This window comes from Parasteatoda tepidariorum, chromosome 2 (genome assembly GCF_982258835.1).
Source record: "Parasteatoda tepidariorum strain Cologne lab strain chromosome 2, Ptep-v5.0, whole genome shotgun sequence".
Classification (NCBI taxonomy): domain Eukaryota; kingdom Metazoa; phylum Arthropoda; class Arachnida; order Araneae; family Theridiidae; genus Parasteatoda; species Parasteatoda tepidariorum.
The window spans coordinates 14,254,629-14,281,986 of record NC_141756.1 but is presented as its reverse complement, the minus strand read 5'-3'; the positions used below and the strand labels follow the sequence as shown (position 1 = coordinate 14,281,986).

Below are 27,358 nucleotides of genomic sequence, written 5' to 3'. Positions count from 1 at the left end.
TGAACCCAACGCCCTACCAACCAGGCTATTCCAGCCCCTGAACTACTTCTTACTAAACGTTTCCAGTAAGTACGGGAAACTGTTCCTGTTTCCCGTTCAAAAAACAAATTTTCTCTTAGTGAATTTAAATTGCATAGATAAAATAAATTCTGCCTATGTTTGGCATAGGTTTAAATGAGCTATTTAGATAGATAAAAGGAAATATTATATTAGACGTCAAAGCTAAGAAAATTTGGGGAAGAAAGCAACAATATTAAAAGACTCCTGCGTGTACATTAGACTAATTACGCCCTGATATTTTATTTAAATTAGGTGTTTGCCAGAGAATGTAAGATTCAAGAGAATACAAAAGAGGATAATTTTGGCATCGTTGTGTCTTAAAATCCTGGATTACCTAGCTAAATAAAAAGTGACCAAGTGGCAACGAGTCGCTACTTCGCTATTTAAGCTTCGTATCCAGGAATTTACTTTATCTGGCACGAATAGCACATTGAAAAATATTTACTCGTTTATTTTGCATAACACATCTGTTGGATGGCACATTAACACTTCAAATTAGAAATTAACCATGTATCATAACGTTCATAGTAAACAAAGCATTAAATAGCTTCGAATTTCGTATTAAAAAAAAAACTCTTTATTGTTAGCATTAATTTGTTTTTGATTAAACAATGTAAATTTGAATAGAAACTGCTTTTGATGTTTCTTGTGAGTTGTACAGTTTAATAATCAAGGTAAAAAGTATATTCTTGGACTATATAGTAGATTCATATTCTAGAAAATATGAAGAGTAAAATTTACAGTTTATGATAAGTAATGTAGATTAAATTAAAAACTTGATATCCTCTTTGAAATCATCTCAACATTATAAATTAATAAGTAGCCCCAAGACTAGATGTAGCCTTTCCAATGAATTAAACGTTGTGAAAATCACGTGGTTTGCATTGACTCACGTAAAACATGCTCGAATCCACAGGTAACTTTAAGTCTTTACCGATCTATATTCTTAGTCTATGATACTGGCCCACACATCATGATTTAGATTCGCGTTGAATGTGCTTAAAAAGAAGTATCTGATCAAAATTAAAAGAATGTAAATGTTACAAATAGACATTAATAAAATATAACAGGTGGCGTAATGAGATAGGAGGAATGAACTAACCCGTCTCATGAGGTCCGGCCTTTGGGCAACAGCTGCGCATGAAGACAGAAACCAGCAATCAGCGAGCACACCCTGCACGATATCATGACGACTGATTGTATCGATTAGTAGTTTGGGCTCTGGAAGCATTTCCTGAAAAAAAATTTAAAAAATGGAAATACTACAGATCCAACTGACACAAAGAAACATCAGTATTATATCAGATATTACGGGGGCTGTTTTTGAAGTAAGGGCAGTTTTATTGTGTACACTAGTAGGTGACGCGTACGTAGCAAAGAGTGCTTGTGTCGTGTCCTGGCATTTCTTTTATAACTGTTTTTAAAACAGCCCACCCACTTTTTTGGGGTTTACGACTACTAATGTTCAACTCCGCAGCCTTGTAATTTTGAACCCAATCCAGATGACAAGGGAACTCTTTATTGAGAGAAATTTTCCTTATTGGAGGACTTTTTGATGAAACTTAACCACATTTGCGTTACATAGAAAGGAAAGCCAGAAAAATCTCTCATGGTTAGCCCGACAGCAAGGGGACTCTCCGTCTATGATCCGTCTATCACTAAGAATGTTTTATGTCAGTACTGTGGTCGGTGCAAAACGGATGCTGACTTCGAATCGACCAGCGATCGATGGGATTCGATTCGGGTTCACCTAATTGGAAGGCGAACGCTATATCCATTGTTCTCAATTACAGCTGTGTAGGCAACTTTTATGGTCAGTTCTGTGTTTTTAAAATGTTCAAGTTTAACAAATCGCCCACCGCGTATGAGGTATGGTCAGTGATGCATTTTTAGTTGGCAAAAACCTCTCTGTCTCATGCATTCACCGGTAGATTTGTGAAGCTTATGAAGCTTCCTACTAACATGCTGACTGAGAATTTTCCCACTCAATGACAATGACTCTCTCCACAACTCAGTCCCGAACTTTATTGGACTTTTTTGGCTGGGAAGTTTTGGACCATCTCTAATATAGCCCGGACCTTGAGCTAAGTGATTTTCATCTTTTCCGATGTTTCAAACATCATTTTGCAGTACAACGATGACGAAGACGTGAAAACGGTCGTGACCTCTTGGGAGCAGGCGGCAAGTTACTATGAAGAACGTATACTAAATCTAGTTGTAAGGTATGATAAGTGCTTAAGCACACCTGGAAACTATTTTGAAAAAAAAAAAAAGAAAAACGTATGTAGAATCAAAAAATAAATTTGCTTCATGAAAATTTTGTTTCGTTCGGTTTTTATTTTAAAACGGCCTTTACTTAAAAAACAGCCCTCGTATTATGAAAATATTGGTAATAAAAAGAAAATTCTCTTACATGGGGTCTCATCCAAGTGACTTTTCCTTCCACCAATCGATGGCTGTAATAGAGAGAGGATTCCAATGGCGGGAAGTTTCCATCCATAAATAGTTGGCCCACCCTCAACAGAGCTAGAGACCGCAAAACATTCTCATCATCCTGCGACACACACAAAAATGCATCATCATACTTTGAATGCTATATAGAAAATAGTGTATGGAAATATTCGCTAATGCGCTGAGAAGATCAAATAGAGTTAGAGGTAGAATAAGGGGAATGCAAAATCTCTCTATTACCTCGTAAACTTTCTACTATCTATTCCATTTCTAAAAATAAATATTCAAAAAGTAAGTCATTAAAATAATTTTCACTTTTTTACTCTATAGCCTTCATACTTTTACGTCTTTTTAGAGAAATATGGGTGTTGTCCTATTATATGATCTGTGTAGTTACTTTATAGATTAATGGATGGCGCTATTATAGTATAGTGTGGTAAAGTATGCCAGGCAGAGTCAATTACCTTTAAAAAAGGAAAATATAGGTTATACCTGGCAGTTTTACATAACCTTAAAAAAATCAGTTTAGATTATATCGGGCAGGGCACTTAAATTTTTCTTTTAAAAAAAGAAAAAAGGAAAAAAGACAGCAGTGTGTAGGGTATATCGAGCAATAGCACTACAAAAGCAAAACTAAAAAAAAACTCAATTTTTTAAGAAAATAAATGTCTATTACATAGGTAGATCACATATTTGGAAAATACCGAAGCATATGTAAACAAATTGGTTGAAAATTTAATACGGTCTAGAGGTCCAAAAACATTCTCTTTGTAATATTTTAATTGAAAATAAAAAGGTTAAAGTATTATTTATTACATCAATTTTAAAATTCGTTTCTATCTTGAAATGAACATTTACTGAAGATACAAATATTTAAATATGTATATAAAGGAGTTTACGTCACATACTTTCTTTTCTCCGTGAAATTTCAAAGCAAATTCTTTTTATTTAGATTCAAATAGACATTGTACTCAAAACTCGAATAATCACACTAAAAAGATATTAGCTAGTTAAGTCACGAGATTTCAGGAAATTTGTAAGCAGATATTTATCTTTCCTATAAGAAGTAGACATTCTATTAAAACTTCAATGATCCCATTAAAGTTACAGGTTTCGGCTTTTCATGTTGCCATTTCTCTTTGCCTCATAAAACTTGAATTAAACTATACCAACAACATTAAGTAACAAGTTTATTACCACAAAAAATACATTTACTAGATAAATTATTAATACTTTGTTGTGAAAGCATATCAGTCACTAAAATTATTCTACGACAAACTCCATTACCGTAATCGATTTTAAAAAAAAATACGAGGAAAAACTTACTAAAACGGTGATACAAAGAGGACAGCAAAATAAAATAAAAGTTGATGCAATGCATTAAAAAAATAAAATAACAGTGTAAATTCATTATTTTATGAACAGCTTGTTAAAAATAATTCCTCTTTCGTGAGAATAACGTCATTCACAAGTAATAAGTTCTATAGTAAGTATGTTAGGCATTATTATTTCGGAAAAGAAAATGGTTGCATATGTTTTATAGTACATAAGTCGTTAGTGAGGTAATCGATATAAAAATAGCGTGTACACATGGTAGTTTTCGGAAAGCATAAAAATAGGAGGCATACATGAAAATTGAAATAAAAGTACTCTCAAAGAATAGATAGATATCGATTCATAATCAATACCAAGAACTATAAAAGGCTGAAAAAAATGGCCTAAAAATAAAAATGCTGTTTTGCATAATAAAAAAATGTATTTGTATTCAGAACTGCTCGAATACATGTATTAAATTTAAATGGGATATTTCCCTGAAAACTAAGTTCTGTCTTCATTTTTCAGTTCTGTCGGATTTTACACAATGCACAAATTTATATTATTATCGACTAATTCATCCAGTAAAATGATTTAGCATCCTCTAAAGTAGATTAGCAGTAATTAGACGTCATCACGCAGTCCGCCAAAAAAAAAATATAATCCTCAATAACTTTTGACGTGATGATCGGATTTTCACGTTCTATGACTCAATATTAATGGCTCCAGGGGATAATCTCAAATATGCTAATTAATAAGCGCAGACGATACTTTAAGTAATAAAATCAAACGCAAAAACGTACTTTCTCTGAATAAACACACTTTTTTTAGACAGATTGGGATGTCTGACCCCCCAAATATATGGGGTAGCCGCAATCTGGGAAGTAGGGTACCAATAGTTTGGTCAGGAGAACGATCCAAAATTTGAACCCCCTAATAATTATTTTATTTTTTGCATATTTCACTACAACACGAGAACTTTTTAAGCGAATTGTAAAATCTTCGCACACAATTATAAAAAGTAGTATTAAATTTACTGCGATTACTAAATTGCTGTTTTTATCATAGTTTAAGGTACTATATTGATTGAGTTATTGAGTTATATTGATTGATTATTGAGTTATATTGATTGATTATTGATCTATCAATGATTGAATTCTCTGAAATAAAATCATTTTTTCCTAATTTATTTTTTTCTTCAATTTGGCATCTTGTTTCAAAATGTTTTATTTACGATTGCTTAATTTACCTATTTTGCGATAGTTATAAAGTGCACGAAAATTTCACTTATAAGACCAACTTTTTTGGGTGGAGTTAGGAACCTTTTATACTTATATCTGTTCTTTTGACAAAGACGTTTCCATTATAAAAGTTTTAACTGAAAACATTTACGAAATAAGTCCAGGTTTTATTAAACTGCTGTTTGTAGAAAATGCAACACCATGAAAGAATCATCAGAATCAAATGAAATTTAATGCAGAAACGACTTGTACTGATACAAATAAATGATGAAATTTTCAAAACAAAAGAAACAAATTAAGCGTCCGAAATCAGTATTTGGTGCAGCCACCACGCGCTGCAATAAGTGCTGCTATACGACGTGGCATGGAGTCAAACAGATGTTGAATATCTGCTTGAGGAAGAGAATTCCATATCGCTTGTATGCGCAACCAAAGTTCGTCTTTGGAAACTGCAGGACGCGGATCACGAGTGAGACGCCGACCAACCATATCCCACACGTGCTCAATAGGCGACATATCCGGCGAATAAGCAGGCCAAGGAAGAAGTTGCATGCGTTGTGCTGAACAGAAGTCTCTAACAGTCCGCGCAACATGTGGGCGTGCATTATCCTGCTGAAAGATAGCTCCAGGGATGCCTTGAAGGAAAGGAACGACTTCGGGCTGTAGCACTTCACGGACGTATCTGTTGCTATTGAGATTACCCTCAATTCGTATCAAATTGGATCGTCCATGATACGAAATCGCACCCCAGACCATAACTCCGGGTGTTCGACCACTATGTCGTTCAATAATACACTCAGGAAGACAGCGTTGACCGGCATAACGTCTAACACGAACACGGCCATCATGGGTCCACAAATTGAAGCGTGATTCATCTGAAAAGACAACTTGGTGCCAATCAGCTCGCCAGTCTCTGTGCTCAAGAGCCCACTGCCGACGCAGCCGTCGATGATCCGCCGTGAGGGGAATCCTGTATAATGGCACCCTTGCACGCAATCCACGGCGCAGCAGACGACGACGAATTGACGAAGCCGACAATTGTACACCTGTAGCAGTAGACCAATGTGCTGCCAGCTGCCTGGAGGAAGCTGTGCGATCATTCACCGCCATGCGGAGCAGGTGTCGATCATCGCGCTCTGACGTCACCTTCTGTCGTCCAGTGCCTGTTTTTCGAGTTGTTCGGTGCTCGTCGGTCCACTGCTTCCAAACTCGCATCACTGTGGAACTGTTCCGCTGCATACGAGCTGCTATTGCGCGATAGGAAAATCCTCCTTCTCGAAGACCGATTATCCTCCCTCGTTCAAACTCCGTAAGTTGCTTGAATTTCTTATTCTTCCGTCGTGGAGGCATACTCATGTCTCACTAAACGTTTGCCACTAACAAATAATCATAGACTATTTTCAACGTCCCGCTACAGCACTTTATTTATACGCTTTCAGCATCAATTCAGAGGGCGCTGCGCGCGCCACGCACGCGCGATGGCTCTGAAACTTTATTAATTTGCATAATATCCTATAATTGACATTTGCTGCGAATTTCATTTGATTCTGATGATTCCTTCATGGTGTTGCATTTTCTACAAACAGCAGTTTATTTGCAGTTATCCGTTCGAAGTTTTTAACGCAAAACATCCCCTTTTTAAAAAAAAAAATTCGCAATTTTATTTTCATTGATGCTCGGGGCTATAGGTCTAAATTTTTTTTTAGCTGAAAATTTCGAAATATTATTTTTATAAAAAATGACACTGTCGTTAATTTGAAATTTCGCACTTATAACTTTATTGTAGAATTCAAAATAATACAAGGTTTGACTTAAATTGTAAATTAAATTAAGTAATGGCTTAAAATCAAGTTGTTGAAAAATAAAATTTTTAGATATGACTCTTTTTATTAAAACTTTTTAACTTTTCCTGGAATTTGAATTAGTTACTCATCTTTTAAACACTTTTAGCTCTTTTCTAAAAGATTAAGATAGTGCAGTTCATATTAAATTCAAGCAGCACTTTTTTAAAACACTTAAATTGTGGTTTAATTTTATTTTCATAGTAGAAAAAGCCTTCGAATAACAGCTTAAAAATTTATTTAAATGTTAAATATTGCACTTTGTGGAACTTTAAAATTATGTCAATTTATTTCCTATTTTCATTAATTTATATATTAATCACTGCAAATAGATATTTCACAAAAGTTTAAATACCATTTTAAAATGTTAGTTATGCTTACTATTTTATAGTTAGACATTGCATATAAAGATCATCTTTAAGAATTAAATTACGAAACGATATATTCAGATAAAAATTTTAACTAGGCTAATAGGAATAAGAAGGAGTTTTTGATTTTTTTAACATAAATAACTAACAAAACATCTATTAAGTTTAAATTGCAATTTTATCTTTTTTAAACTACTGCAATTAAAACTTATATTGTTAAATTTTTTTTCCAAAAATATGCTTGAAATGCATAAAATGTTAAATATTAAAATAACTTTTGTATTACTTCTCCCACCTCCAATAAAACGCAATTTCATTTAAATATGGTGTAAATAGGATGCTAAAACAAATTAGTGAATTCAACACCATATACTTTGCAACATTCAATGTAAGATTCATATTAATAAACTCGTTGTGTATCCCCTATTAACATTAAATGTAAAACAGTTTTCACGGCATTGCTTGAAATGCGTGTAATGTTAAATACTAAAATACATTTTGTATTACTTCTTCTCCTCAAAAATAACGTTAATTATTTGAAATATGGTGTAAATATGATGCTGAAACAAATTAGCGAATTCAACATTCTATGTAAGATTCATATTAATAAACTCGTTGTGTATCCCCTATTAACATTAAATGTAAAACAGTTTTCACGGCATTGCTTGAAATGCGTGTAATGTTAAATACTAAAATACATTTTGTATTACTTCTTCTCCTCAAAAATAACGTTAATTATTTGAAATATGGTGTAAATATGATGCTGAAACAAATTAGCGAATTCAACATTCTATGTAAGATTCATATTAATAAACTCGTTGTGTATCCCCTATTAACATTAAATGTAAAACAGTTTTCACGGCATTGCTTGAAATGCGTGTAATGTTAAATACTAAAATACATTTTGTATTACTTCTTCTCCTCAAAAATAACGTTAATTATTTGAAATATGGTGTAAATATGATGCTGAAACAAATTAGCGAATTCAACATTCTATGTAAGATTCATATTAATAAACTCGTTGTGTATCCCCTATTAACATTAAATGTAAAACAGTTTTCACGGCATTGCTTGAAATGCGTGTAATGTTAAATACTAAAATACATTTTGTATTACTTCTTCTCCTCAAAAATAACGTTAATTATTTGAAATATGGTGTAAATATGATGCTGAAACAAATTAGCGAATTCAACATTCTATGTAAGATTCATATATTCATATTAATAAATTCGTTGTGTATCTCTTATTAATATTAAGCGTAAAACAGTTTTCACGGCATTGTTTGATAACCGATCGAAATGAGGACATGGTCGTTCAAAGGAGGGAAAAAAAACTTGCTAATGTGCTAATGTATTGCGGAAAAACTAGAATCGGAAACCCATGCGCGAATATTTCCGGTACGATCAATAAATTAACTTTTCATTTAATTTATTCGGAGAAATCGATACATTTTCGCATCACACGTTAGTCATAAAAAGTCTATGTTTGCATTGTTTCTTTCTTATTTTATTTTCACCCTCTCCAAATATAATGCTGTGTGATTTTAAATATTTGATGTACTGAACATTAAAACTGAATTGTTTTACTGATATATAATTTACAAATATATAATTAATACATTTTACAAATATATAATTAATACGCATTCAAACTAAATTTAGAAGCTTCAAATAAACTATTTCATCCTTCAAATTATTTTTCCATTTTAATAATTTTAAAGGTATTACTATTCAAAGAAAGTGGCCTGTATAATGTTGTGATTCAAGAAAAAAATCCTTTGTAACTTTTATTCTAATGACTGGATTTCTGCGCACTAATTGCCAATCTTAATGTTTCAAAAAGTTGTTCCGAAATATGCTGGTTAATTATTGTTAAAATTTCCTTAAGATATTAAATACAAAAACGTAATTTATCTAAAAAGAACACACTTTTTCTTATATTTTTTCCTATGAAAATATGGTAGTTTGCCACAATCTGGAAAATAGGGTCTTTTCGTCTTAGATAACAGCTAGATCTAATTTGCCTTACACTCTTAAATCTCTCTAGAAAAAAAATACTTTATGGAAGGTGTAGTACTTTTGAAATGTATGCTTTTGTACATAAATTAGTATTTTTTAAATTATGGAAATTAATACTAAAGAAACTCATGATTTGATGCAATTTGTGATAAACCGCATTTCTTCTATGTGACATTCTCACATTAAACTTCCCCTTAATTCAGGTAAATGATTTATGGATTTCCAGAAATACCACTATGTTTTTAGAACACTACGACAAAATATCGTTTTGCTTAAGTGGAAATTGCGACACCCTTTGCAGCACAATTTTCTTAAGAAAATAGTCCAAAATCAAAACGAGTGATTCATGTAGTCATTCATGCACGAGTGAAGCATGCCTAAACATTTTATTTTCTATTGACACCTTCAATTAGCTTTAACTTCTTTCTATTTAGGTTTTTCCATGTCCTATTCATCTTATTCATGGATGAATATATATATATATATATATATATATATATATATATATATATATATATATATATATATATATATATATATATATATATATATATATATATATATATATATATATATATATATATATATATATATATATATATATATATATATATATATATATATATATATATATATATATATATATTCATACGTGCGTCTTTAAAAATAACTTATGTCAACCCCCTCACTGCTATGAAACCACTTACTTATATGAAAATAACTTCTATTTATAAGTTCAATGCGTAAAGAATCAGTCACCCCAAGCTAAATGCCAGCTAATAACGCGTAACGTTGAAGCTAATTTGAGTAAAACAGCTGCAATAGAAACGAAATAGCTCCGATTGGGAGGAAAATTCAATCATCTTTAGGCTAAGAATAAACAAAAACTGCATCATAAAATTTAATCTTTTGAATAAAAACCAATGGAAAATAAGAGTTTCAGATACTTTTAATTGTAAGTCTATAAAATTATTTGCATGCGATGTATAATGATTATAATGTTATAACGTTTCACAGCTCATGATACAAATTATTCGCAATATTTTGAAGCGTTTTGTGACATGATTTCATAAACTAATGAGTTGCTACAAAAGTCGAGAAAAAATAGTGATAATTATCCAAAATTATATTTGCTCTGGTATAATACAATTGTAAATTCATTTATCTTGGATTATATCTTATCCCCTGTAGCATAATACGTAAATTAAACATACATTTGTGAGAAATCGGTACAGTCAATACGTTTTATACGTAAATTTTACGTAATATTGATGAAATCGTAAAAAAAGTATTTTGGTAAAGGTATATAGTATTCGGTAAAAAAGCTTTGGTATATTTTACCTAATATTAACGCAATGGATTTTATTAACTACCCTTCGGTAAGATTGTTTTAACATATTTTACGAAAGATAGACGAAAGAATATTTACCATTTAGATTTAGTAAAAATAACTCTGTATATTTTACGTATTATTGACGAAGCAAATTTACCATTTAAATTTTGGTACGAATTTATTGACACATATTTTCTGTTTTTTGGCTAACCACTTTTTTTTATAATTCGACGTTTAAACTTACGAAACTTTTACGAATGTTCAATAAAATTTAAAGGTGAAATATCCGTATTTCTGACGTAAAATTGATGATTCCCTGTTGACACGAATGTATCTTATGTTATGTTTATCATATGTATCTTTATAGTGTGTTTTACTTCATCGAGAAAATCTTAGAGTTATTTAATGTCAAAAAGTGTTTTTCAATAAATTATTCAGTTTAGTGAAAACCAGTTATTTGTGGTATAGCAATTATAAGATTTTATGTTGAGTGTTTTTGGTCGAAATCAAAGAATTGGGTGGATGTCAACAAAGAAACCGGTGAATGTCAACAACCACAAATTTCCCTCATTCACAGTAACAGAGATATCATACAATAATCAAACAGAGATATCATGCAATCGTGACAGCCCGTAGATGGTCAAGGCCTACTGTGCCCATCTCAGTTTTCTTGACATTGGGCTCATGGGTGCAGGAGCAGATGTTCCGGTTGGGTGGTCAGCCGAACCTGGATCCCCTAGTCCTCAAGCACGCTTGGTATTCATTTTATCGACCCGCTGAAATGATGAAGGGTGGAAACAACCTCTGCTCGGCCCGAGGATCAAACCCAGGACCTGTGGCTCGAGAATTCGAAAATTTGGAGCAAAGTTGCTTCAAATAATAAAATTTTTGCTTTAAGCTTGGTTAGCAGTTAATTTTGTTACGTTGCAAAATTAAAAGATGACTAGTTGTCTATTTATCGGCAAATTAATATTTCTGGTACTTACAGCAACGTCTTCGCTGTCGTCTGAAATGTCACTGATGTGAAAAGCTTCTTCTTCCACATCGTCCTCCCTGTCAGTGCCCCATCTCTGATCATATCCCATTGGACTGGGAGGCCTACTGCCTTTCACTCTGTCCACATCCCGCCTGGTGGCTCTGGGGGGCATCTGGCCTGGAATGTTGGGTATGGGTGGTGACTTCTCTCCTCCCATACGTTGGTGGCCGACCAGAGGGTCCCGGATCGAAACCCTACGGTCCTTGCCGGCTACCATGTCCGGAGATGTGGGAGGTAAAGGGTTGATAGGATCTTTATGGGGGGCCGCTGGGCCAACAGTAGTTGAAGTTTTGGTGGCCCTGCTGCAGCCGCTACCCATGCATTGGCACACGATTTACGGGTACTCCATTCCTAAAAAAACGAAAAATTAAATGAATTTAAAAACAATATTTACATTAAATATTTAATGAGGTTAAACAGAATTTGATCCTGTTTTTCAATGATATGTATTGTAAGGAGCTCTTTTTTAATCTTCTATGCCTTAAGTAATTCTAATGTGCTCTTAAACGACGCCATAAGCATGTCGAAGAAAAAGATAAATATAGTTCTCCATAAAAGTTTAAAGTGGCTACCAGAGTAGCTTAAGAAAAAGCTGTTTAACAATTTTAAAACGGCGGAATTTAACTTTTGAATCTTTGCTATTACATTCCATAGATTTAATTCCTATTTCTTTAATTAGAAAAAAAGCAACTTTTCATTTTATGTCTGTCATTGAATAGCTCAACCATGTTGGATTTGTTGTTACTAATATTCAACTCCAAATCTTTGATATTGTGAACCCAATCTGAAAGACAAAACTCCATCAAACATTGGGTTGAGCTGTAGTGGCTCAGGGAATAGGACATTCGTCTTCCAATGAGGTGAGCCAGGTTCAAATCCCAGCGATGGCTGATCGATACGAATTCCGCAACCGACTTGCACGGACCACAGTGATCACATAAAATATCCTCAGTAGTAGACGGATCATGGGTTAGAGTCCCCGAGCAGTCAGATGAACCGTGGGAGATTTTTATGGCTTTCCTCACCATGTAACGCAAATTCGGATTACTTCCATCAAAAAGACCACCACGAAGACAACATTTCTCCCAATACTTCATCGAGGAGTTCCCTTGTCTTCTGGAGTGGGTTCAAAATTACAAAGCTACGGAGTTGAACATTTGTAGTCGCAAATCCAAAAATATGATATTTTTCGAATCTCATTTCTGAATTCCTACATTTTGAGGAATTAAAAACTGTTAAACTTAATATAATTGACATCATATTTTGCGTAACATAATAATTTTTTAATCTTATTTCTAAATTCTTTCATTTTGAGGAATTAAGATTTGTTAAACTTAATATAATTTACTTCATACTTTGCGCAACATGATAATTTAAGAATCTCATTTCCGGATTTTTACATCTTCAGTTAGTAAAATTATTACAGCAATTCTTTTGCTTCAAATTTAATAAAAGAGACAAATCCACCATAAAATTTTTGAACCGGATATAAAAGTGGTGACTCTTTTTATACGTGTGTAATAACATGAAACGAATTTTAAAAATTTATCAAAAAATAACTTACACCCATACAGCAGGTTCTCCAACAAAACGAAGTCTGTTTTCAAATACGATGAAAGGAGAATTATGAATTTATTTCATAATTTCCTATTCTGAGATCATTTTCTTTTCAAGCAAAATATTATTCTTCAACTCTCCTTAAAAATGAATGAAAAACGATAATATTTTAATGAGACGAAAGATCTCCGGAATTTTTCATTCAACGTTGCCAAGGTCTCATTTTAAAACAAAAGACTGTTCGTCATCTTTTTCTTGATGGCTCCACCCAAAAAAAATTTTTTGATGAAAAAGATTCATAAGTTAGTTCTATTATCTCACAGTTTAGGAAGATCGGGGTTTTTCGATAGAAGTAATCAAAAGTTTCATTCTCCCACTCTGTCATTACAGAACATTTTTTTTTTTAACCTTTTGAGGGCAGATGTTTTCAACTCGATGACAGTTCTCTGTCATTGTCAAATAGATGGCACAGACCTAATTCTCGATCACGGCTGGTCAAAATATCATAAACTAAAAAGTAGCTTTATGTGCCGTCCTTCCACCATTTTGAAAGGGGAGGGGATGTGATCCTCGATCACGTAAGGTCCCTGGTGAAATATTATTTAGTTTAATGATCCACCGCCAAGATAAAAGCAATAATTTTTTGGCGATATTTCGAAGGGAAGAAATATTTCCTTATTCTGTTTTGACTATTAAGCAAAATTGAGAGACATGTGCTTTTAAGCAGTTTTTAAGTCGATTTTTTCTTATTAGCAGTTGTAAATAATAAGAAAATGGTCTATTCAACTTATAAGACTAAATTTACAGCACAAATATTGCTCTCTGATCAACGATATTAACACTAGAAAGACTGAAACTTAGTATATTGTACCTATATTGCCCAAAAGCAGTCAAAATAACTGGACTGTAAAAGAATAAATAATGTGTAAAGAAATTTGTTTAAAATTAATTTTTAATATTTTTTATATTATTTACAATTATATAACAAGTTATTAGTAAATATTAACAATAAAAAAATTATATGTTGTCCAAATTTCTAAGAAATTACGTCATTATATACATCATTGTTTTTCTAATTGAAGACACTTTTGGAAGAACCGGTTCAACGCTTAACTACCATAATTTGAGCCACGATAACGCGCAAATATCCTGAAACCTTATTGATGCGTTAATCTAAACCGTATTCTCCTTCTATTTGAGCCATAGTATGGTTTTAGCAAGTTTAAGACAGAATTATTTCCACAATGGTTAAGTACAACTTGCTACCATATTAAGCTTACAATTTGAATGTCAATGTTGTTTAATACAATCCAAAATTTTTAACACAGTCTATGAGTATGGTTAACAACTTAACAATTATTATACAAGAATTTGAAATTAGTCCACCAATATGGAAACTTTAAATCATGATTTAATTAGATTTGATTGGGGTAATTATGACCATGGGGTAGATGTGACCAGTGGTATTTTTTAAAAAAAACTTAATCAATACTAAGAATTTTAAAAAATATGTTTTATAATGTTTTAAGTGTACATTTTGTTTCGAGAATTTTAAAATACTTTTTAGATAAAAATATTGTCATTATTCAAATGATTCTAAAAAACTATCGAATTCTTTGAAAAATAGTTTCGGCACATGTTGATTCAAAGTGATTTTAACGGTCGGAGAGGTTTTGTGCAAGTGTCAATCGATTGATAGCCTAAGCCCAATTATATTTTCTTCCACTTTTGATTATTATTTTCCGCTTGTATTAAAGTTCATTACCCGAAAGTATATATGATCAAAATTACATCATTGTTTTTTTACCAGTACGATGTAATTATGACCCTATTTCATATTAATTCAAAATTGGCGACATTTCGTCTTTTTTTTTGTACAGAAACGTACACAAAAAAGAGTATCATTCTCTTTACTCTCTAAAAAAACCTGCAAGAAGCTTTTGTGATGGTAAAAGGGATGAGACTGAATCTGTTGCAAATTAGAAGAGAAATTATTTCAGAAAAGCCACGACGATGGCCGCTTTGAACAGGAACTGGAAGAATAGAAACTTGTAGATTTTTTATTTACAAAAACCAAGTTTGGTTATCCTCTTAACCAGCAAGAACTTTTGCCTCTTATGGAATCTTACGTAAAAGAATAGTAAATATTACATTTCTAATTCGAATATTTTTAACGACGGTGAGCCAAAGAACAACTGGTCTGTGAGCTTAATAAAAAGACACCTTTGTTTTCTTGAAGATTGTGCCTAGCAAACACAATTTTGAAATCGTGTTAAGATTTTACGAAAATCTGTTACAAAGAATAAAAATAGACATCGTCAGATTAACCTTTAATCACGATCCCACCCATGTGCATGGGATAATTGAGAAGGGGTAAGTACTGACCGTGAGTCAAGAACAGTTCTAGAATATTTATCGGCTGATTCTGACCCCATATGTAGTCAGAATTACTCAAAATTTTCGAGTTTTGAGAAATTTAATGGGACCAACTCCTTACTATCCCTTTGACCATCCCTTCAGATCTTCAATCTATGACTTTAGGAGCATAAATACGTTACTTAGAAGTTTGATTACATTTTTTTTTTCAAATTTCTTAAAGAATCAAAATATTATCCTGTACTATTGAAATATTAATTTTAATTTTTTAAGGCGACAAATTATTGTTCGAAATGAAAAAAATTCAAAAGTGGTCATAGTTCCCCCATTTGACCCTGACCTCTGTGGATATTTATGACAACAATATTAACCAGGGCCGGGATAGCCTGGTCGGTAGGGCGCTGGGCCCATATCCAAGAGGTCGTGGGTTCGATCCTCGCCGGCCGAAGACTCCCCGTGTAGTAAATGGTGACTGATGCACGTTAAATCTGTCGAGTCTCAAAGTCCTCCATGTTCCCACAACAAATCAATACCTCTGGGGGTACTGATCCAGGAGTTTCCTTGTCTTCTGGATTGGTTCAAAATTACAAGGCTACGGAGTTAAACGTAAGTAGTCGTAAACCCATGAAATTGGGTCGGCTGTTCAACGACGGTTATTTTATAAAATAAAATAAAAACAATATTAACCAGGAAAAGCCAAAAACAAAACTCTACAATTCCGTCTTGTTAACTCGGATTGATATCAAAAACATATCTGTAGTCTCAGTAGACTCAGTTTCAATAGCTTAATCGACGATTGGTAATATAAATAAATAGAAGATATTTCTTGGGATAAATCTTGGCAATTTCAATTTTTGACGTATTTTAGGTTTTATGCTTGACCAGTAGATGAATTCAAATGTTTAATACTCCATCAATTTTTTTCTTTGATTGCTGCTCCCTCCCTCATAATTTATCTATTTATTTTTAAAAAAAGATATGTAAAAATATTTTTTTTTAAATCATAAACTGTACATTTTTTTAAGCAGAAACCATGATTCTTATTAATTGATATAAATTTTTTTTCCAATGCCCACCTGTGTTAACATTTCGTCAATTCAAGCATTTACAGGTCCCGCAGTAAACTGATCGTTAAGACAGCGTTCCCAGCAGGTCACCGAAGTCAAGCATCATTGGCTGCGGTCAGTGTGCGGGTGGGTGACCACCTAGATTAAGGACCGAGGGTGTGTGAAATTGGTCCTCGTTAGACTGTTCCACCGAAAAGTGCTCGACTTCGCTTGCAGGTCGTCAGGCTACCGAAGCGGGGGTTCCATCCTCTCTGCAGAGGATCAAAATTGTGATATCATGTCTTCGAATCATCTTCAGGGATATTTCCCAGACCGTTGCCAATAGCCCATTGTGCGACGCAAATGAACTACAACTACAACAACAACTGCAAGTATTTACAGGGCAGAGTAGTTAACTACTCTCTTAGGGGCACCATATTAGGTTGACCAACATTGCTGTCACAGTAAGAACAGATAGGACAGAGAATGAAACAGCACCCATGCCTTGCCCGGGATTCGAATCCAGTTCCTTTCTGATGCAATACCATTTTCCTGACTCCTACACAGTCTGGTCGGCCATAAATTAATTAATTAATGGCACAGAATTTATTTGTCGAATTTAGTTTAGTAGCTAAATTTATTATTTTACGAAACAATCAGGATTTGAAGCATTTTATGACATTTTAATGACAACGTTTATGACATTTTCCAAAAAAATAAGGAAAAATAGGTTTTGATATTTGTAATAAAAAAGTGGATGTTTTTAATTTTTTGATCATAAACAAAAAACATTTCTGGAATTTTTTGAAGATCTTATGTTATTTTTATTTTATTTGTTCATTTATTTATTTTTCACGTTGCAGACACCACAAATAATTTACTTTTTCACGTCTATTAGGATTATTAGTACTGTTTTATGTTTTGATAATTTGCATCAGTTTCTAAGTTACAGAGTATTCTTTTAATGTATTTTGCAAAAAAAGATGCGAATGTAAATGCTTTGAAACAAATGTTAAAGTTCATTGCAAACACAAAATAATCAGTTAACATAAATAAAATAATTTTTACCCTCCGTTTTCTAAATAAAATTGAAATATGTTGTATCGAAAAAAAATATTGATTTTTACTCAATATCCATGGAATTATCCTGATCAATTTTTATCCTGACTTTTCAATTGTACTATTGTAGCGTGACTAAAAGTTTTGTTAGACTCAAAACAAATGTGTTGCTCTGGGGAAAAAACTAATGTTCACTGATTGGTTTTACAGTACGTGTGATATTATTTCAAAAACAGTAACACAAAATTAAATTTTCATGAGTTTCACAATCTAATTAATACAAATTTTTCAAATCACAGCTAAATGGCTCTGTCTGTCTCATTTATGTGTTTTTATTTGGGTTAATACATTTAGTTTTCGTGGCATTTGTATCGTAGCAACCGCGTTTTAGAAAAGGCAGGTGACTCGTCAATTATTGATGCTAAGTAAAAGCTTTGAAAAAGGACTGAAAAGAATAAACTGATGACCTACAATGTTCATGAATAACTGAAATTGAAAGCAAACGAAATACATTTAACGCTGCGAGATCGTTATTTATTATTTTCATGCACAGAATTTGTGGTTTAAGCGATTATAGGCAAATACCAAGTTAAAGACAGCCGACAAAAAATGGTTTGATGTATTAAGTTTAATTTTCAAACACGTTTTTCTAATTGATTTATCAGGTGTGTGTTTTGGAGTGATTTTTCCTATGTGTTTTGGGGTAATTATTTTGAGGAAGTATCGGAACCAACGAAATAAATCATAGAACCGACATGAAATGGTTAGGTCAGACAGAGTTTAGATAAACTACATTATTTTTGAAGATAACTGCAACTACGGCTACTTTTTTTCAAATATAATGACTACAAACTACTTTGTTGTTGTAGTTGTTAAGGTAAATAACCGAAATTGGGTAGTTGTTGTCTTCCAACGGTGAATGTTGACAATCATACAGTCTCTTTGGTAAATGTCCGAAATGTATACTAGGACTAGTTAAGTACCACTGCTCGGTGTGCCCTAGCCAGGTATACCCTACATCAGGGGTGTCAAACTCGCGGCCCGAGGTGAACATTTTTGCGGCTCAGACTATATATTCGACGCAAAGTAAAAATAAAATAAAAATGTGAATTGGAAATCAAACTAGCATATAAAATTATAACATACTTTATTTATAAACTATACGGATCACTTTAAATTGTACACGCGAAAATGTAAGATTCTAATTGGCTTGCGGCACCTGCCATTCCAGGGATACTGCATCGTATCAAAAATACGCAGAAAAAATTTCAAATCTTAGAACAGAATTTGAAACAAGATTTAAAGATTTTAATTCCTTTGAAGACAAATTTTGTTTGTTTTCTTCGATTTTCTCAATAAATATAGACTCAGTACCCAGTAATATGCAAATGGAAGTGATTGAGATTCAGTGCAACTCAAATTTGAACGCAAAATTCATTGAAGTGGGTGTGCCTGAATTTAACAGATATTTACCGGCAAGGTTTGAAAATACTCGAAAATTGGCATAAGAAATTATTTCCATGTTTGGAAGTACTTATCAGTGCGAGCAATTATTTTCTGTTATGAATGGAAATAAATCTCCTGTCCGAAACCGAGTTAATAATGCTCACGTTGGTCAATTTTGAAAGTAGTCTCGGCCAATAAAATTTCTCCCGAAATAGGAAAGATAGTAGCAGAGAAGAGATGTCAAGTATCAAACAATAATTTAACTTTATGTTTATTACAACGTACTATTCGAAATAAAAATATCTGTTTCTATGAACATTGATTTTTCTTTCTTTTTGCGGCCCACCTAAAGTTAAGCATTGTTTATTTGGCCCAAGTTAGCTTTTGAGTTTGACACTCCTGCCCTACATCAATGTTTTTTAAGGTTCAGTGCCACTGCCCGGCATACCCTACACTTATGAGTCTTTAAAGTTAAGTGCCACTGCCGGTATGCATTTAAACGGTACTCCTAACACTGATGTTTCTCCCAATATATATTCAGCAGATATTAAAATATCGAATAAATATAGTAATATCAGCGAATAAATTAGTATCAAATCGGATATAAGAAGGTTGAACTCCGACCCATCCCAGAGGGGTATACGGAGATAAAAGTAAAATTATTACAATAAAATTTCTCTAAAAACTAAAGTTACAGTAAAATTTCGCCAAATGACAGTGGTGGTGATCAGTTAAAAGTGGATTAACAATAAACTTTGACAATTAAAAATATGTGTTAAAGGCAATGAAACCCAATAGCGCCGGTGTAAATGTCGAGAATTAAATGATTATAATAATAAAGAATCAAGAGATAAAAAATCTCAAAACTAAAATCAATGAAAGCTAAAAGTCCAAATAGTAAATGTCTAAAAGTAAAAGTCTGACTAGAAGTCTATGAAGTCTAAAATCAAAAGTAGATAAAAATTCAAAATGTAAGGCTAAAAGTTGATTAGTAAAAATTAACGATGACATGCTCTATTGTTGGTTCATGACTGGGGTCAGTTGATCTGGGGCTAGAATGTCCTCGAGGGTTTGTTTCATAATTTGAGTCACAATTTTCCTGCAGGTCAATATAGCGAAGAATTGATGTTCCTCTTCGCAATTATTCATGTGGGTTCCACGAAGTGCTCGGAATCTTGGACAGTGCTTAAGTAGATGATCAATGTCCTGTCTCACTCCACAGTAATTGCATGAAGCTGATTTTTTGATCAAATCGGATATAACAAATATTTCGGACTTCACCAAAGCGACTATGTGATTACTAAAAAACACCAGCGAAAATCGACATTATCTTTATTTCGTTGATTCACAGCAACATAGTTACTATTTCTACTACTTTTAGAAGACGAACTTGGCTAGAGAACTTTATTTACACCCATGTAATCCCTTAAATTACACTAAAATAGTTCGGAATAAAAAATTGCCTTATTCAAATGTGATCAATCATCGAGAAATATTTATTCATGTTTACATGATCCAGTTTGTTAAGCCATTTATTATGTTCTTTTAATCTTCAACATTTCATGCCTTTCTCGACAGTGAATATTCAATTTAAGAAAAGCTAGGAATTTATCAAATATTTTCAATTTTGTTAAGTGTGTACTGCTCTTTTATTTTCTCAAAGAAATAAAGTACAAAAAAAATAAGTTTTCTTTTATTGAATTAACGTCATTGTTTCATGAGAGTACATTCGCATTTGAAGGTGGGGCGATGACATGATATGAGTGATAAATTAGCTATTATTCGTAATGGCTAGTTGCAGGACCGGCTTATGCATGTCGCGGCCCCTAGGCAATGCTCGTCTCGCCCCCCCCCCCCTACCGTCTTCTAACTTCCTAATATATTTTTTCGTTAACACAACACTTTATTCATAATTACGCTGTTTTTTATTACATAGGTATATTATCACATTATTCAATAAAAATATTGAATCAAACGAAAAGAATATAAGTAATTAATATATGCATTTAAAAAAAATCATACAATAAGCTTAAATATTAACTCTTCTAACTTTTTTTATTACAAAATCGTTCAAGACATCAACAAAGTTAACCTTTTCCAATACATCATTTTCAATTGCCATTATGGCCAATGAATTTAAAAGGTTTTGAGACATAGTTGAACGATGACAGTTTTTAATTAATTTCAATTTGGAAAATTTTCGTTCACCAGTGGCGTTTGTAATCATTAGACTTCTATATATTTGCAAAACTGTCATTACATTCGGGAAAGTTGATTGTGCCATGTTACCAATAGTCAGTTTGTAAGACTCTTCGGCAGGCACATTTTTTTTTCCGGCGTCTTCTAATTGTAAGATGAAGTATTTATACTGCACCATTTCGTCTATAAACTCAGGCTCAATGTCCTCAAAATAATGTTCCTTAAACTTTGTGTAAGCCTGTCTAATTTCAGCGTCGGATTTTGACACAATACAACGTATGTATTTAGCGGATCGGGGAATTCCCCAGTCTTGCGACGAAAGAACCAGTACTGCCAACCTTATTTTTACATACTCTTTGGTAGCTTGGCCATAGAATATACATACCTAAGGTAGGTACCAGAACAGTAAGTGTGCATTCACAACGAAGAATTTTGCGCGTTTTTCAAGCGTGTTGTGTTAAAAAAGCTGCTCTTGCTGTATAGTCATCTGATTAGTCGGCGTTAAAATTGCCGCGATAAAATTGCTTGCGATTATATTACTGCGTTATATGAACTAACTACCATAATATTAATATCTAATTTGGAATGCGTTCAGAAATGTACTAAAATAGCGCCGATGTAATGTACAGAGCAAGACAATCGTCATTGAAATTTCGAATTAAATTTTTACTGTTTAAGAAACATTGTCAATTTTTTTCTCTGTAGCACAGGGCCCCTGAACGTGGCGGGGCCCCTAGGCAGCTGCCTACAGTGCCTAATGGATAAAACGGCCCTGACTAGTTGCGCAATGTGTATTTCTAAATGAATAATTCTTAATAATCCTCAGCTGTAGGGGCATTCTCATATCGTTCACTGACGGATTAGCAAGGATTTGCAATAATTCGATTCGATAAATTAGCTGAATTTGAAAATCGTTTTCTTACTAAACAAACGTAAAAAATAGTTGTCAGGAATCGCTACAAACTACTGTTTTTTTTTTTTTTTTGTTTTTTTTTTTGTATCACACTGCTCACTTCATTACTTTTCTTAAGAAGTAGACTACATTACAAACTACGAAAAAAAGTAGCGAAAATAGTAGTTTTGCTACTTCCGACTGCTCTGTTAAGTATATAAAATACAATATTAAACATCTTTTTCTAATCAAGTTATCAATTTTAAGCTTATTTTGTGGTAATTGGTGAAGTGTTGTATTAAGAGCCCGGACCGACAAGTTAAATCTTAGAGTTAGTTCAGAAAAAGACACCGGTATTTCATGCTATATTTCATACCATAAATCAAGCTAAATATAACATTTCTCAATTGTTTTGATCTAAATTAATACAAAATAATGTAAAAAGAATAAAAAATATGTTTAATAAAATTTCTGCGTCTGAGAGTTAAAGTTTTAGTTTTTAAAGTTCAAAATAAAAAGTTTCAGAAACTTTCTTTTCAGTTACCTATTCTTAGAATTGTTGGTAAAAGTATCATAAAAAAGATATATTTAAATCATTCTTATAATTTTAAAACTTAATTTTTCTAAACTTCTGTTAGTAATTTAAATAATAAAAAGCATAGAGTGATAATAAATGCCTTTGTCCACAATTATTTTATTTTGATAATAAAGTGCATGTTTAAAACAAAATTATGCCCTCTAACTTTCATTATTGTATACATTTTTTTTCTATGAATTCCACATCAAGACTTTTATAAAAATTTACTTTCAATTATTGTAGTAAAGTTGCGTTGTTTAATTTTCTTCCTTTGATTAGACATGAACGAATTATTATGGTGGTTTTTCTGGTAGATTCTTAGAAAATAACATTCGTATCATTAAGAGACCATGATCCAACACCGAGCAATCAAGAGATGTTATTGAACCTTATGAAAATGCGGTTGATACTTTTACCTTTTCGTTATTCATTTCCTCGTTTAAATGTGTTCTTGATACATTTATTGTAATAATTAACCCTATTTTTTATTGAAATCAAAGTTAACAAAATTAACATAAGATTTTTATTTTTAAACTCCCTTTTTTGCAATTTCCAAATTTGCATTTCAAGATATAAATAAATAAATAAATCTGACAAAGCAAGTCACTGAAAAATACGAAACAATGTGTTTCAACCAGAAAAAATTTATTTTTTAATGATTCCAAAAAATTTTGAAAGTTAGATTCATTAAACGTATCATGATCATATATCTTTCGATCTGGCATTAGCCTCATATTCGTTAATAGAATAAGATCTAAAAAGCAGCTTTGCCCTGCTGTACTAAATAATGCACAAGTATATATGTATCTCGTATACCTGCTTTGATTTTTAAGATTAACTCTATTAATAAAACGCCAACTTTAACCCTATACACAAATGGTAATAGCCCCCTTTAACCCAATTTTTACGCTTAGTGCTTTTCAATATGTAAATTGGGGCACCGTACGTGGGAAACATTAATTTCCATACCTCTTGACAACCGCTCACCGGATGTGGTAATAAAGAAGAAACGCCCGTTGCCATCCTAATGAAATATAATAGTAATCGAAAATGAAACTGGCGTTTAAATTGTTGTATTTTATTCTAAAAGCATTTAATCTGGATGGCATACTTTAGTAATTAAATTTGCAAGTCAAATTAAAGTGATTTTCCAACTATTATCGCCGTATTTAAAGTCATTTGCTTTTGAAATAGAATTATTTTACTATACAAAAAACTTATAAATATAAGTTTCTTTTTTTTCTTCATCGCATCTAGTGTACTTCTCAAAAGCGAATTTATTTCTCGTATGAGGCATCAAAAACGTGGGTATTTCTCTGTCTAAATAGGCAACACTATAGTCATCTATAATAACTCATTTTGCGAGATTGTTTTAAGTAATAATTTAAGCAGTGTTAAATAATAATTTATACGTTAAGTATTTGTTTTCCCTAATTTTATATTTTTCTGGAAATAAAAACTTAGTTACGAAATAGGTATTTTGGATTTGTTCTTGATACTTTCTAAAATGGATGTAGAAATTTTGAGCATAAAAGGGCGATAGTGTCGCTTACTGTAATATTAATTATTGATGACGCTTTTTCTAGCAATAACATATGTTATACGGAAAAATATATTAGTTCTTAAATCTTTTGCACAATATAAATATGTAATACACAAAAATTGGCACAACCTGCAAACTTAATTAAAAAAAAATCTGGTCCCTTATCCAGCATAACAACCGATCGACACCCTCTCAGCCAGAGAAAAACATGTCAAATAGGGTGTATGATAACCACTAACAGCTACACAACGCTCGCATCGATGTTTCATACCGTTTACAGGCTCCTTATTAATTCCTGCGGTAATATTCTTGCACCAAGACACCCTGGAACTCATCGATGAACGTTGGAGCTGGTCTTTGAGCTGCAATTGAGCGTCCAAGGGCGTCCCATTCGTGTTCGATGGGATTAATGTCAGGGAACGTCACAGGCTACTCCAATTGTCGATTATCCTCTGATTGGACGTATTCGTTCACTAACTGAGTCCTGTGTGAACGGACTTTACAGTCCATCAAGAAGAAATTTGATCCATATACAGAGCGGAAGAGTCTAAGTTAGAATCCAAGGATCTCGTTCCTGTACCACTGACCTGCCAGAGTACCTCTATCGGACACATAAAGGTCAGTATGCCGGTCTGCCATGATGTTCGCCTAGACCACCATACCCCTCCGACAATAGTGGTTCTTTTCAACTGTGTTAGAGGGCTGATATTGACTCCTGAGTTCTCTCCAAATGAGAACGCGTCTCAAGTCGTTGTCCAGACTGAATCGAGACTCATCACTGAAGAGAACCCATTCCCAATCATCCTCTCTCCAAGAGAAGTGTTCTCAGCACCATGCTAGAAGGTCCTTTTATGATTCACAGTCAAAGGGGTGCAAACTACAGAGCGCCTGGCATACAGGCCACCTGCGTTAAATCTCTGGGTGACTGTTCTTCTTGTTTCATCATACAGATTGCAAGATGGTTGTGTCACTGTTGCGGAACCTTTTGGCTAGAAGTTCAAAGTAACGGTCTTGAGCCAGCGTTGTTGCCCTTTTGGCTGCCTTGATCATGTTCCAGGACCACTGTCTGTGAACTGTTTCCACAGACTAGACACCACATTCCTAGAAACCCCAAGATCGCTACCACAGGTAGCTTGTAATGGGTCCGCCTTGAGTCTTCCAACTATCCGCCATCTTGTGACATTGTCTTAGTCATCGTTTGACTGGCCATACTAACGGTGGGTAAACAAAGAATTTCAAAAAACAAGGATTGAGCTAAGCTAAGGTATTTCAAAACGTCCTTACGCTGCAAGCTTCGACTAGCAAATGAGGTACATCTTCACAAAGTGATCACAGCGCCAGCCCGGCAGAGGTGCCCGCGAAGAGCTTAGCTTTTACCTGATACTTTATTTACGTATAGGCGTTACTTGTTTTGCTTTTAATAGAAAATCGTTCCTTCCTTAAATTGTTTCCATTAATATTATTAAAACTAGCTCACTTCACTGATGACTTAATAATCGAGTAAGTTCTAAGTCGTTCGCTTAACCAATTTTATTTACAAGCACAATTGCGAATATTTTTTTAATCACAAGCCAAAAGTTTAATAAGTAAACTTATTTATCTGGCTATAAAAAAGAAACATGTGCATTATTAGATGATTATGTGATAAACTTATTTCTTTATCCCAACTAGAGGAATCTTCAAATTCCAATAATAACGTTCAAAATAAGTAATCCAGGTTTCATTTATTTACTTTATCCCAACTAGAGGAATCTTCAAATTCCAATAATAACGCTTAAAATAAGTAATCCAGGTTTCATTATCTTTGACCAGATAGACCAGAAATATTGGTCAACTTTAACCACAGTTCATATTAAGGTTGTTTTTCAAAGGCTCCGTCGCAATATGAAATTGTGCTTTTTTGCGAATAATGTGCTTTTTTGTAACTGCTGTGAGTTGGGAACTGTCACTCATGACTGTTTGATTAAGTTTAGCCTATCTAACAACAGCATCGCTGTCTACGCTTATTTTGAAAATGGGGCAAAACGTCAATATAGAGAAAAGCCACAGTTTTGAGAAAAAGAAAAGCGTTTGTGGTCTAATTTTTTAATATTGAAAACTTACTCCAATGCTGCATTACTTGGGCTCATAAAAAGTTGCAAAATCTGAGAATAAGGCAGTGATTTTGATAATTTTCATCTAAGTGGGAAAATTTAACAGAATTGACGTTTCTTAAAAAAGTTTAATAAATTTAAAATATTTAAGTTATTTGTCTGTTCTAAAGCCCAGATAATTCGTCACGGCAAGATGTAGTCATCGCATTGCTTCTAATGTAACTTAACTTAACTATGGCTTTTTTATTTTTCTTGGCGACTGAGCTTCAAAAAACAGCGTTAAGAGTGTTGTTCACCCAACGGAAGCAACATTGTTTTTGAATTACCTGTATAATGTAATAGTAATAATATTTGACCTTATTTTAGTATAATAAGAGAGCCTAATATCTAACAGCTAAGCTACTGATCTTGTTCAACCTTTTCTTAACAATTCATGGTTTATCTTACTTGAAAAATTAATTTTCAATAACCATATATTTTATCAAGTGAAACTAATAGTAAGAGGCTCAAACTTTCAATAGCTCTCATCCTGAAACAATTTAAATCCAAGTTCAGCTGCCCCTTCCCTCAATGTTTTGTAGGTCAAAAATCTAAATTCGTTTAAAAATATGTGTGTTTATTCATGGAAAGTAAGTTTTGCGTTTGTTGTTTTAGTAGCTTAATTAATATTGAGCACTAATTAATTAGTATAAATGAGGTCACCCTTTTATGCCATTAAGATTGGCACTTAATTTGTAAAATTTAATTAGTATTAAAAAAAATTAATTTGTAGAATAATTAGTTTGTAATAATTAATTTGTTAAAATTAATTATTATAAAAAATTATCGTTATTAAAAAAAATATTTAAGGTGATTTGTTTTTATTCTGCTTATTGTACATCAGAATATTTACTAAAAAAGAATGTGCA

The 27,358-nt window shown here is 32.8% G+C and overlaps 1 protein-coding gene across 2 annotated transcripts in view; it reads right to left on the bottom strand.

The window, feature by feature from the left end:
- Positions 1-27,358, bottom strand: part of LOC107455915 (calpain-A) — a 66,561-nt gene that overhangs the window by 27,787 nt on the left and 11,416 nt on the right. Inside the window, exons 1-4 of one of the 2 annotated variants that reach the window (XM_071177177.1) lie at positions 13,227-13,360; positions 11,613-12,013; positions 2,474-2,614; positions 1,163-1,294 (exon numbers count right to left, since the gene is read on the bottom strand). In XM_071177177.1, coding sequence (XP_071033278.1) covers positions 1,163-1,294; positions 2,474-2,614; positions 11,613-11,981 — 642 coding nt within the window. In that variant the 5' untranslated portion in view covers positions 11,982-12,013; positions 13,227-13,360. Of the gene's footprint in view, positions 1-1,162; positions 1,295-2,473; positions 2,615-11,612; positions 12,014-13,226; positions 13,361-27,358 lie in introns of those variants that run through there. The other variant, XM_016073643.4, reaches the window with a different exon arrangement.